The sequence below is a fragment of the Eretmochelys imbricata genome, chromosome 4, assembly GCF_965152235.1.
Source record: "Eretmochelys imbricata isolate rEreImb1 chromosome 4, rEreImb1.hap1, whole genome shotgun sequence".
In the NCBI taxonomy this organism is placed as follows: domain Eukaryota; kingdom Metazoa; phylum Chordata; order Testudines; family Cheloniidae; genus Eretmochelys; species Eretmochelys imbricata.
Window position 1 is genome coordinate 66,243,130 of NC_135575.1, and position 13,532 is coordinate 66,256,661.

The 13,532-nt window shown below is 41.7% G+C and overlaps 1 protein-coding gene across 1 annotated transcript in view; it reads left to right on the forward strand.

Annotated features, from left to right (window-relative positions):
* Positions 1-13,532, forward strand: part of RXFP1 (relaxin family peptide receptor 1) — a 36,387-nt gene that overhangs the window by 3,764 nt on the left and 19,091 nt on the right. The window contains exons 3-7 of the mRNA XM_077815417.1: positions 4,478-4,549; positions 7,298-7,369; positions 8,502-8,573; positions 9,454-9,525; positions 13,299-13,373. Of these exons, the coding sequence (XP_077671543.1) occupies positions 4,478-4,549; positions 7,298-7,369; positions 8,502-8,573; positions 9,454-9,525; positions 13,299-13,373 (363 nt within the window). The remainder of the gene's footprint in view (positions 1-4,477; positions 4,550-7,297; positions 7,370-8,501; positions 8,574-9,453; positions 9,526-13,298; positions 13,374-13,532) is intronic.

The window sequence follows — 13,532 nt, forward strand, 5'->3', positions numbered from 1 at the left end:
GAACCTACTTGCAGTGGTTTCTTTAATGGACATGTGGGGCACAGAGGCATATGCTCTGGGAGGTAGGTTTTGTGTGTATTTCAGGTTAGAAATAAACTCAAACCTAGAAGATTTATCTTCTGATTTTTGAAGTCTTGGGTTTGCTGTGCTGCCATTTGTCAACAGGGTGTGGACACCAAGTCAGACTCTGTGGTGATGCAGCTCTGGGCTCATCATTAATTAGATTGAGAGCAGGTGCAGATAGCCAAGCAACAGTTTCCTGTCTGACAAATTCAGACCATTTCACATTGGTATCCACGATGCTTCTACTATGTGCTACCACGTGTAGTCAACTGGGGATCGATCTTGAACGGAATGCAGGTGACATAACATGGTGCCCGGAAGGTTGGGTGTGGGGGATGTAAGAGTGCATGTGTGGCAGCAAGCAGGGTTCCTCAGGTCTGCTGCCTTCTCATTGACTGGGGGATAAGTTTAGCCAACAGTGAGTTTGGCAACAGTGTTGCCAAGAAAGCTAACAGCATGTTGGGCTGTATAAGTAGGAGCACGGCCAGCAGATAGATGTGATCGTTCCCCTCTATTCGGCACAGGTGAGGCCTCATCTGGAGTACTGTGTCCAGTTTTGGGCCCCACACTACAAGAAGGATGCGGAAAAACTGGAAAGAGTCCAGCGGAGGGCAACAAAAATGATTAGGAGCACATGACTTATGAGGAGAGGCTGAGGGAACTGGGATTATTTAGTCTGCAGAAGAGAAGAATGAGGGGGGATTTGATAGCTGCTTTCAACTACTTGAAAAGGGGTTCCAAAGAAGATGGATCTAGACTGTTCTCAGTGGTACCAGATGACAGAACAAGGAGTAATGAATGGTCTCAAGTTGCAGTGGGGGAGGTTTAAGTTGGATATTAGGAAAAACTTTTTCACAAGGAGAGTAGTGAAGCACTGGAATGGGTTACCTCGGGAGGTGGTGGAATCTCCTTCTTTAGAGGTTTTTAAGGTCAGGCTTGACAAAGCCCTGGCTGGGATGATTTAGTTGGGGACTGGTCCTGCTTTGAGCAGGGAGTTGGACTAGATGACCTCCTGAGGTCCCTTCTAACTCTAATATTCTATGAGGTTCTTGCTCCTCCACCCATCTATTTAAATTCTTCAAGGCTTTTCATAATCCTGTTGCTCCTGCTAGCTGGAGAATTTAAATACATTGCGGGGGAGTAGGGGCTGTGCAAGAACTAAATGGCCCTCCCTCCCCTTAGCCCATAACAGGAAGGAATTTTTCCCATTGGACCAAACAGGTAGGGGTCTGGTGGGTTTTTTCACCTTCCTCATGGCATTTTACGGATTGTCTATGCAGCCCGCAGCAGTGAGCCTCTGAGCCCAGGTCAACAGACTCAGGCTTGTTGGGCTCACCCTGCAGCACTAATTGTAGCTGTCTAGATGTTGCAACTTGAGCTGGAACTCAGGCTCCGAAGCGGAAGGGGGTGGGCATCAGAGACTGAGCTGCAACTTCAAAGTGCTGTATATACAGCTGTTTTTAGCGTGGTATCATGAGCCCAAGTCTGCTGACCTGGGGCCTGAGGCTTGCTGCCGTGGGCTGCTGCTGGCTGTGTAGATGTACCCATGGAGGCACAGCTGGGTCAAGCAGCAGGACTTTAAAGTTTAACATTAAGAAGATAGCACTTAGATCATCACAACTTGCAGCCAGTGTCCAGTGCAGATAAATGGCCGGCTCCCAGAGGTAAATGAGACCTGGAATGTCACTGGTCGACCTTTTGCCTATAGGAATAAGGGAGACCTGAAATCTGTGTAGATTGAGGTCTGCCCTTAGTAACCTCTGTTCGCCCCTCATACGAGGGGGGGGCAGAGAGGCTTCAGAAGCAAACTGAGTCCTAAAGGTAGGACTGAGCATGTATACCCTGAGCTATTGGTTATCTGGTGGGAGCCCTGTAGCCCCACACTGTGTGTTACATGAGAATGAGGGGTGGCCACATATCATCCCTCCCCACTGTTAAATTAATAAAGTTGTAGGCTGCTGCTTAAATCCATCACATGTATCTGTTGTTCATTTGCCTGCACGTTCTGATCAATCTAGTGCTGTAAGACATTGCCCTTTTTTACTCCTGAATAGAAGTCATAGCATTATCACTTTATTTTAACAAGCTCTCCCAGCCCTCAAATTTTGTTATAAACTAATGACAATCCATGATCAGGTAATGCCAGAGCCAACTCTTCTTCTAGACAGTTTTAAATTCTGTCTTTATATGTGGAAGTTTCATCCACATCTTGAAGGAAATACTGTGCCTGCTAATTTTTCAGTTTAAAAACGAGCATGAAGGCCAGGCTAGTGGTTTGGTGCTAGAGACACAGTTTTTATTAGTACTTATCCCTCATTCATGAGGTCAGCAGAGGATGAGTGTGCCTTTGGAGACAGCTCACTCAACTTCCAAGAAATGGATTGTTTCACAGCATTTAACAATAACCCTCCCTGCTGGTTAAGGAGTGCTGCATTAGTGAGCTGTGAAGGGAATCCTGATTAATCTTAAACTGGAAGGGCAGTGGCTATGATATGCATCATTGAGAGAGGTACAATGCATTTAAAGTAGGTGGAAAAAAATGAGTTCTCAGGGCTCAAGCAGAGACATGGAGAGGCCCATGTGGAAAAACACATTTTTAATTATTCTCACAGGATTTCATTTTCTGCGTAATTAAAATGGCTTCACCCTGTGATTCCCAGCTGTTGACTATTGTCTTCTGTAATACAAGAGACTTGGGTCAGAGTCTCAGTCCCAGTCTCTTGCTCCCTAGGTCAGAAGGTCCACAGAGTGCTGCAAAGGTGGCGAATTTAGCCCTAAGTGCCTCATGTCATAAAACAGCCACCCTTCAAACTGATTTAAGGAGCAGCGATGACAAGGACCCAAAGTGAGTCCCTTCCAGTCATCTTTGGCCAGAAGGATAGTAGCTCTTATGTGAGAACTTGAGTAAGAATGTTAGTGGAAGTGAAGGGAACACTGAAGATTTCTCAAGGATGAAAAATCTACCTCCCCTCTGAGGGGGAAAAATACTATCCTACAATGTGGCACCTTAGAGACTAACCAATTTATTTGAGCATAAGCTTTCATGAGCTACAGCTCACTTCATCAGATGCATACTGTGGAAAATACAGAAGATGTTTTTATACTCACAGACCATGAAAAAATAGGTGTTTATCACTACAAAAGGTTTTCTCTCCCCCCACCCCACTCTCCTGCTGGTAATAGCTTATCTAAAGTGATCACTCTCCTTACAATGTGTATGATAATCAAGGTGGGCCATTTCCAGCACAAATCCAGGTTTTCTCCCCACCCCCGCACTCCCAAAACCCACTCTCCTGTTGGTAATAGATTATCTAAAGTGATCACTCTCCTTACAATGTCTAAAGTGATCACTCTCCTTACAAAAACATCTTCTGTGTTTTCCACAGTATGCATCCGATAAAGTGAGCTGTAACTCATGAAAGCTTATGCTCAAAGTCATTGGTTAGTCTCTAAGGTGCCACAAGTACTCCTTTTCTTTTTGCGAATACAGACTAACACGGCTGTTACTCTGAAACCTATCCTACAATGCTGATCCAAGAGCACCGCTTGTAATTTTATGTATTGCCCTATGGAAGATTCTTGATCAACCATGCAGTTCTCATTCCTGGGTCTACAGGGCTTATATTGTTAGGGTATGTCTACCCTGGAGCCAGAAAGTGTGATTTTCAGCTAGAGAAGATATATCCACACCAGTTATGATGGAGCTAGCATGCTAAAAATAGAAGTGTAGCCACGGTGGCGCAAGCAGCAGGAGGGGATAACCACCTGAATACATAACCCTCTGTATTCGAGCTGCTAGCCCCTCACGCTACTTGTCCTGCTGCAGCTACACTTCTGTTTTTAGCATATTAGCTTGATCAGAGTTTGTGCTATGTCTCCTCAAGCTGGAAATTACACCCTCCCGCTTTGGTGTAGACAGACCCTTAAGCTCTTTCAGTAAGATTAGCTTTGCCACTTTAATTTCATCTTTCAACTGCTGCATAATGTGCAGCTGATATGAGTTTATATATAGAAAGGGGTGGAGGAAACAGTGCTTATAAAAATCAAACCAAAATCCTGCCCAGAAATGTAAGATAAGTGACACCCTTCCCCCTTCTAAACCACCCTTTCCTTCCAAACTCATCCCTGGTTTAACTCCATTGACATAAATGGATTCCAGTGATCTAATACGATGCAGAGGCAGGAGGAGGGTATACAACAAAAAATCCCTTCTCCATTTAGTTTTCAAACCACACACATACACATACTGGCATATAAGGGTAACCTTACTGGAAATATTTAACTTATTATAGAAATTTCTGCCAACTAAAACATGGTGCAAATTGATTAGATCAAAATGAAGTTGGCGGAGTTATACTGGGGATGAATTTGGCCTACTTAGTGTACTTACAGAATAATTTTATTTTTATTACAGGTCCCTTAAACGGAATCAGTTACGAAAGCTTTCTGCTGATAGTTTCAAGAAGTACCAGGATCTTAAAAACCTGTAAGGAATCATTTTAACCTAAAATCTTAAATAAGAACAAACTGTGATAAGGCAATTTTATGGCTTACTGATAAAACTCTGATAATACTAAAAAAATCTACTGTTTCTTACCTTTAGCTGAAATTTTCAATCGTGTAAGTTATTTTTGTTCAAATAGCCTGATGTGGCTTCCATCCCTTTTTTACAGCTTAAACTTTCTGGACATGACATTTTTATCATTTTTTTTGTACATTAGAAAACTAATAATAATGTGGATCTTAACATCTATCGTGTCTTAAAGAAATTAAATTTATAATAGACAGCAATTCTATCAGAAGAAATGAAAGAAAATGGATACAGTTTCATTCAGTGTTCTGAAAGTTTGCAAAGTAAAAGGCATTCCTTGTCATAAAAAGACTCATTCATGTCTTTGAGAACCTTTTTTTTTTAAATCACATTTCTGAGCCTTTTGGTGATGACTGCTGGTGATTACTACCACAAAATGGCTTATATCGTGACCAAAACCTTTTGATTGATTTCTTGTATATTACTATAGATGTTCTGTATACATTTCATTATTTTAAAAAAATCCCAGTCCTTTTATGAGGGTGAATCATGAAAAATAAGGAACAATTGAGAAATAAAGTGTGAAAGCATAGGACCACTTATCATTGTTGCCAGCTCAAGACATATAATATTTTTCTTAGAGCATTCTTGGATTCTAACTTGAATTCTGAGGTTGTCCAGCACCACCTTGTGTTCACAAATTTAAGTACAGTTTAGATCTCAAACTAAAAACGTTCTGAAAACAAAGTGTCTTGTTTCATTAAATGAAACGTATACATGAAACACTTGCTTACAGAATTTAATTCCTTTAATTTCCTTCTGATTCACAAGTGTGGGTTTGCTAAGGGATTTCTCACAAATTGATAAGACCTTTTTGGATCCAATCCTGTTTCTTTTGCAATCCGTGTCAAATCTCCCATTGATTTCAACAGGAGCAGGATTGAATCCTTTATTTGATTTTGTTGAAAACGTTTATTTTTTTTACAACAAAGAAAATATTGTATAGAGAAGGGAAGCATGCTTTTTAAAATCAAATACAAGTCTAACATCTTATCCCCAAAACTAATGATACCGTATGTAATATTTTGAAACTCAATTCAGGGATGAAAGTAAGTTAGAGGACTTACCGGTACGCCAGAGTCCTGAGCAGGGGGCATGTCCTCAACCGGAAGAGGCATGGCCTTAACCAGAAGAGGCAGGGCCTTAAAGCCCCGGGCCCTTTAAATCAATATTTAAAGGGCCCGGGGCTTTAAGGCCCTGCCTCTTCTGGTTAAGGCCATGCCTCTTCCGGTTGAGGACATGCCCCCTGCTCAGGACTCTGGCGTACCGGTAAGTATTGATTGATTTAAAGGGCCCGGGGCTCCAGCTGCAGTAGTGGCAGCTGGGAGCCCGGGGCCCTTTAAATCACCTCCGAGCTATCAGCTGCAGAGGTGGCTGGGAGCCCCAGGGCTCGGGGAAAATTTAAAAGGCCCAGGGCTCGAGCTGCCGCTACTGCAGTGGAGCCCCAGGCCCTTTAAATCACTGAGGAGCCCTGGGGGCTCCCGACTGCCACCACTACCTCGGGGCTTGGGCAGCAGGGCTCAGGCAGGGATTTAAAGGGCCGGAGCGGTAGCGGTGGCTGGAGCTCTGGGGCCCTTTAAATCCCTGCCAGAGCCCCACCACCGCTACCGCAGGGCTCGGGAAGCAGGGCTCAGGCAGGGATTTAAAGGGCTTGGGGCTCCGGCAGCCGCTACCCCACCCCGGCCCTTTAAATCCCCTCCAGAGCCCCGCCACCGCTCCCCTTGGTAGCAGGGCTCCGGCGGGGATTTAAAGGGCCAGGACACTAGTGGCGGCTGGAGCTCCGGGGCCCTTTAAATCCCCGCTGCAGCCCTGCCACTGCTACCCCAGGGCTTTAAATTGCCATCTGGGAAAGCCAGTCCCGGTACGGCGCACCAGCTCTTACCAGTACACTGTACTGGGGTGTACTGGCTTACTTTCACCTCTGCCTCAATTCATTAATTTAATTAATTAAAGGAGATGGAGCAAAAAGCGGGGTGGGGAAGTATGCATAATACTTTGTTAGCAACAATCAGCAAGTTTCATAATACATTTTGATTAAATTACCGAAAATGCAACCCTTTGACAATTGACCCATATTATAAATAGAAATTCCAGCAAAGTGTTGTAATTAACCTTTGCTGCAGGCCTTATTAGAATGACATCAACCCCAAAACTGTCTATATACATCAATATAAACAAATCACTGCATGCACTCCATTATAACAGTTCTGTAGTCTTATCTGCAGAGGCAGATCCTGCACCCATGCATGCCTGTTGACAAAGTAGGACTCTGCACAAGCATAAATGTCTCCTCCTTACACAGATCAGATTCCAGGATTAGGGATGAAATCAGGAGGCAGCATGCATGCACTGGTTCATTTACAATGAATGCAAAGCAAGTCAGGTGTTTGTTTTGGCTGATTTTGAATTATCACTGCAGCAAGGTGTTATTTTTTAATTTAAATACACTTTTTGAAATCTTTAAGATAAGACCAGCCATGTGAAATAACTGCCGTGAGAGTTTAATTTTAAGGCCTAGCCACCTTGACAGCATCCTTTTAAATAATATATGTACTTAGTTTGAAATTTAGTTGATAAGTTTGGGGATCTTTTTGCATTTGCATTTTTACAGAATGAATTGTTGTCATTATTATATCTTCTTAGGTATCTTCAGAATAATAAAATCAGAACTGTATCGGCACATGCTTTCAAAGGATTATACAACCTGACAAAACTGTAAGTATTACCATTGCAATGCTGAAGCAATGTGTAATGGGGGAACTTTTGAAAACAGCTATACATTTCTCTCTCGGTCATTGTGGACCTTAGATAATTCCAAAATGGCCCAAATTCTGAACTTCAATTCACTCAGCGCTTATTCTCACTAAAAACTTCAGAGGATTTGGACAAATGGTAGCAAGGTTATTTGGCAGGAAAGTACTCTTAAAGTATTTCATGGATCTTGTACTTTGTCCCTATCTCCAAAATTTGCTGTTTAAATGCCCGCTATCCTGGAATGAGTCATTATGGAATTATGAGCCAGGAATGAAAACAGTAGGGCTGCCATGTTTAATTTGAGATAATTGAAAACTCTTATTTTTCTGTAGAGAAGCAATTACATAAGGAAAGGACTCTTGCTTCTTATTGTGCAGCAGATTTTACAAAAGATGACTCTTTTCCAATTTAAAAATAGTTTTGGCCAATGAGTGAGATTGTACAAAAAAATAAATCCATGTACTGAAATCACTTAAAAGATAAATTCCAAAGCTGTTATTACCCTTATTCTTTGTATTTTTCACCCTAATTTTTTATGATCGTTTATTATTACTACTACTTCAGACAATTTGCAGTCCCACTCTTTATTTTTCAGTCTTTTTCAGTTATTCCAGTATCTAAAACCTATGCCTAATGACCTACGACCTGTGAACTTGCTCCCATTTTAGTCAATTGGAGTTTTGCCATTCATTTCAGTGGGAGCTGAAGCAGGCCCTAAATGCTTCTGATGCAAGGAGGGTAGTTAGAGCCTACTGTGTTTTCTAATAGAAAAGATGATGAAAATGTTCTAGATGATCATTGCCAAAAAGCTCTAACTGGACGTAGTTTCACTGTTGTCCATGCAGCCATATCTTTAATCAGAATGCCAGGCTGCTACCATGGCAAACACTAGCATCCTGAAAGAGACAAAGGGTCAATATGTGATCACAGTCACACAAGGATAAATGTTTTTATTGTTAACAATGGAATCTCTTGAGGATGTAATTTAATAATACTGTTAGGAATAATAAAAGAAAATCTTAAAATTCTTCTTCACTCCTCTAACATTGATTAGAGAGTCTATTGTTTTTTATCTTAATTGATCTTGTTTCAGGTATCTGAGTCACAACAAGATAACCTTTTTAAAGCCTGGTGTCTTTGAAGATCTGCATAAGCTTGAGTGGCTGTACGTACAGTTCTTAGTTTTGGATAGATTTTCTCAAGAAATAGTTAAGGCAACACAAAGAAATATTTGTATCTTTTTTTATCTATGTAACATTTCTTTGTATACAGCATGATAATTAAGGGAATCCTTCTACTCCCAGTACATAAAAACTCCCAGTGACTTTGGAAGCAGAATTGAGCCCTAGAACTTCCATGGCTCTGTTGTAGCTTATTTTTCAGTAGTATGCACAGTTATAAATAAGTAACTGCTTAACACAAAATAATACATAAAATAAATCAGATACTCCAAAGTGACCGAAATGGAGCACTTCAGAATGGAATTTCTTGGACAGTCCTTTGCCTGTATATGGTGCTTCACATCCCACAGAGGAAATGACATTCATAATATGAAATCCTGACAATATTACTGCTTCTTCTGACCGTGGGATTTGAAAAAAATAACATTGAGATTTAAGGGCATTAATTACATATCTGTCTGATTGATGAAAAATAACTGACAAACTTTTACTGTGCATGTTTAATTGCAGGATTGTCTCAGGGATGTTTTGATGTACTGATACTTTGAAGAAATTCTCTGTATGGTGTTAAAGTTCTGATGACCTTGTTTTAAAAGTTGACAAGAAACTTGCTCTTATTTTTAAGTTTAAAAAAAATCTTTCAAATAATCATGTGAACTGCATTGGAAAAGGAGTTCCCATGTCATTTGGTGAAGCTTCAGTACTCTACCTCAATATATCACAGTATGCTAATTCAGTATTCTTATGTAGTTCAAATGGGTATTTGAATAATGCCACTTCAGGGTACATTATCTTTTCTAATGTCTGTTCAGTTTCAGACCCAGTAATGTATCAGTCTGATATACACTTTGTTCTGATTTACAGGATAATTGAAAATAACAAGATCAACCAGATCTCTCCACTAACATTTCATGGACTCAACTCACTTATTCTCCTGTAGGTATTGAAATATGGATTAAATGCAATACTTAAGAAAGAGAATAGATTAAAAACTAATGTGTGTTTATAAGATTTGTTTGTAAAGCTGTATTGTCAACTCTCTCCAGTAGAGGAGCTTATTTTGGGGGAACTGAGCCCCACTCCTCTCCAAAACCTAGCTTTTTCAGTCTTTTTGTATGCTAAAGTACATGAGTCCTGTATTAGTCCGCTAAACTCAAAAGGACTAGAAGTGAGCTCTATGTCCTTGCTTTTCAAAAGGCACATAAGAAACCAATCAGGATGCACATGATTCTCTACATTTGGCCATGTCTACACTACAAATTTGTGTTGACCTAAATTACGTCAGCATACAGCTGCCCCAGTTATTACATCACTTGTGTGTGTGCACATTTGGCTCCTTGTGTCAGCAGTGTGCGTCCTTACCAGGAGTGCTTGTATCGATGCAGAGTGCAGTGCACCATGAGTAGGTATCCCACTGTGCAAGTTGCCACCATGGAGTACAGGGTCTTTGGGAAGTTTTTGCAATGCCTGATGGGTCTGAAAAAGTCAGACAGGGATTACTGGGAGCATGGAGTCAACTTTGCATGATACCGGGTTCTCCATTCCATAATTTCATCTGCATCCCATAATTTTCACACCTTCTTTTCATAATCCCACAAACCCATGCATCCCTCCTCGGTGACAGAAGCATGGTGCCTGCACAACTCTCCACTATTGTCATGAGCATTGCAAGCACAGGGCTCATGGTCAGCTGGGAAGTTACGCTCTGCAATAGAGGGCTGCTAGGTGTAATTGGCAAGCTGGGCAACAAGGAAAGGGAATTTCAAAAATTTGTGGGGCTTTAAAGGAGAAGGAGGGCTTCCTGTCTACCTGACCCCTGGGCAACGGAGTTCACAACGGTGACCAGAATGGTGTGTGGGGGACATTGAGGGACAGCTGCTGGAGACCATTAACAGTTGATGTAAGTAACACAGAGTACACTCTCACTGTGTCAGACTTACTACATCAACTGTAAAAAGAAAAGGAGTACTTGTGGCACCTTAGAGATTAACAAATTTATTTGAGCATAAGCTTTCGTGAGCTACAGCTCACTTCATTGCACTGCTGCTACTCTGAAATACATCAACTGTGACTCTCCACCGCGCGCGCGGAGGTGGTGTTATTAAGTCAGCATAGTGAGGCACTTACATTAGCTGGAGCAGCCTTATAAAGTCAGTCATATATCATATCCCAAACTATCAGTTGGATAATTGGGACCCAATAAACACAAGGGTACTGACAAACTATGAAGCGAGAGGAAGGAGAGAGAGAGAGAGATTTGCTTGAATCCATTTTGGAGGGGAACAGTGATATCAACTTCTCAATAGCTTTACATTGCATATAGTTGTTTCATGGAAACTATGGTTTTCAGTAAATTGTATCTTTTTCCAAGTTTATTGGACTCAGTGACTTCAATATCATTGGATATTCACATACTCTGTGGAAACTTACAGTGAGAAAAAAATGTTTCCTTAGTAAAACCTAGCTTTATTTGATTAAATGCTTATACATCTTTACCAACCTTCTTTTGTTCAATATCTTCCCACACATTTAAATCATTTGATAATGTTTTCCAGTACATAGTGTTTTGTGATATTTTAGTTCTAGTTTAGGCTACTTTATATCCATCACAATAAAATATTTAGTAGCATTCTCCTCCTTTATCTTATAACTGGGAATCTAACAGTTTTTAGGGAAGTGCCTGGGTCTTTTCACCTCCATCCTCTCTATTCTGTCCTGACACAGATTTTAAAAGGCCACCAGTGTAAATCCAAAGCAACTCAACTGAAACCAATGTGAGAAAAGACTATGGCCAATTAGGTAGTAATCATACTATGTATCCATGCAAATGTCAAATGCTTCTGAATATAAACAAGGACCCAGCCCTGCTCCTATTGATTCAATGGGAAAATGATCAAGTTCTAGGTTTAATTTCAAAAAGGTAAATGGGGCCAGATTCATACATACGCTTCAGGTACTTGTTCTGCTCCAGTGATGCAAGGCAGCCAGTGTGTACCAATGAATCTGCCCCAACGTCTGCAGAAGATTTTCCTGACACAGGGAAGAAAGGTAAGCAGCAGGATACGGACCCTGGACTTCAGGAAAGCAGACTTCGACTCCCTCAGGGAACGGATGGGTAGGATCCCCTGGGGGACTAACATGAAGGGGAAAGGAGTCCAGGAGAGCTGGCTGTATTTCAAGGAATCCCTGTTGAGGTTACAGGGACAAACCATCCCGATGTGTCGAAAGAATAGTAAATATGGCAGGCGACCAGCTTGGCTTAACGGTGAAATCCTAGCGGATCTTAAACATAAAAAAGAAGCTTACAAGAAGTGGAAGCTTGGACATATGACCAGGGAAGAGTATAAAAATATTGCTCGGGCATGTAGGAATGAAATCAGGAGGGCCAAATCGCACCTGGAGCTGCAGCTAGCAAGAGATGTCAAGAGTAACAAGAAGGGTTTCTTCAGGTATGTTGGCAACAAGAAGAAAGCCAAGGAAAGTGTGGGCCCCTTACTGAATGAGGGAGGCAACCTAGTGACAGAGGATGTGGAAAAAGCTAATGTACTCAATGCTTTTTTTGCCTCTGTCTTCACGAACAAGGTCAGCTCCCAGACTGCTGCGCTGGGCATCACAACATGGGGAATAGATGGCCAGCCCTCTGTGGAGAAAGAGGTGGTTAGGGACTATTTAGAAAAGCTGGACGTGCACAAGTCCATGGGACCGGACGAGTTGCATCCGAGACTGCTAAAGGAATTGGCGGCTGTGATTGCAGAGCCATTGGCCATTATCTTTGAAAACTCGTGGCGAATGGGGGAAGTCTCGGATGACTGGAAAAAGGCTAATGTAGTGCCAATCTTTAAAAAAGGGAAGAAGGAGGATCCTGGGAACTACAGGCCAGTCAGCCTCACCTCAGTCCCTGGAAAAATCATGGAGCAGGTCCTCAAAGAATCAATCCTGAAGCGCTTACATGAGAGGAAAGTGATGAGGAACAGTCAGCATGGATTCACCAAGGGAAGGTCATGCCTGACTAATCTAATCTCCTTCTATGATGAGATTACTGGTTCTGTGGATGAAGGGAAAGCAGTGGATGTATTGTTTCTTGACTTTAGCAAAGCTTTTGACACGGTCTCCCACAGTATTCTTGTCAGCAAGTTAAAGAAGTATGGGCTGGATGAATCCAGAGATTCAGATCCAGAGAGGATGGTTCTAGACTATTCTCAGTGGTAGAAGAGGACAGGACAAGGAGTAATGGTCTCAAGTTGCAGTGGGGGAGGTTTAGGTTGGATATTAGGAAAAACTTTTTCACTAGGAGGGTGGTGAAACACTGGAATGCGTTACTTAGGGAGGTGGTAGAATCTCCTTCCTTAGAAGTTTTTAAGGTCAGGCTTGACAAAGCCCTGGCGGGGATGATTTAATTGGGGATCAGTCCTGCTTTGAGCAGGGAGTTGGACTAGATGACCTCCTGAGGTCCCTTCCAACCCTGATATTCTATGATTCTATGATTTCCCTTTCCCAAGTCAATCATTTAGTAATTCAAGAGACAATAGGATCACACTAGTGCTCATAATGAAATACACTGAAGTGTTTTTTAATCATTTTACTATCTCTAACAATATGAAAAATGAATAAATTCTGCCTGTTTTGTACTGAGAAGAAACAAAACTGTAAAAGGGGCTGGGGCATTGTTTTGACATCAATTGCTAGCGATACTGTTTTTCTTTTTCCAGAGTGCTGATGAATAATTCTCTTGCGCGTTTGCCTGATAAACCTCTTTGCCAACACATGCCCAGGTTACATTGGCTGTAAGTCATTATTTCCCCCCCCCCAAAAAAAACCCAACACCTTTTTGTCTTCTTTAAATCAGTGTCATTCTATGACACTTTTTATGAAGGTAATACGAGGGAAGGGAATGATGCTACAGAATAGACAATCCCCATTTCATTCCAGCCTAACTAGACTGA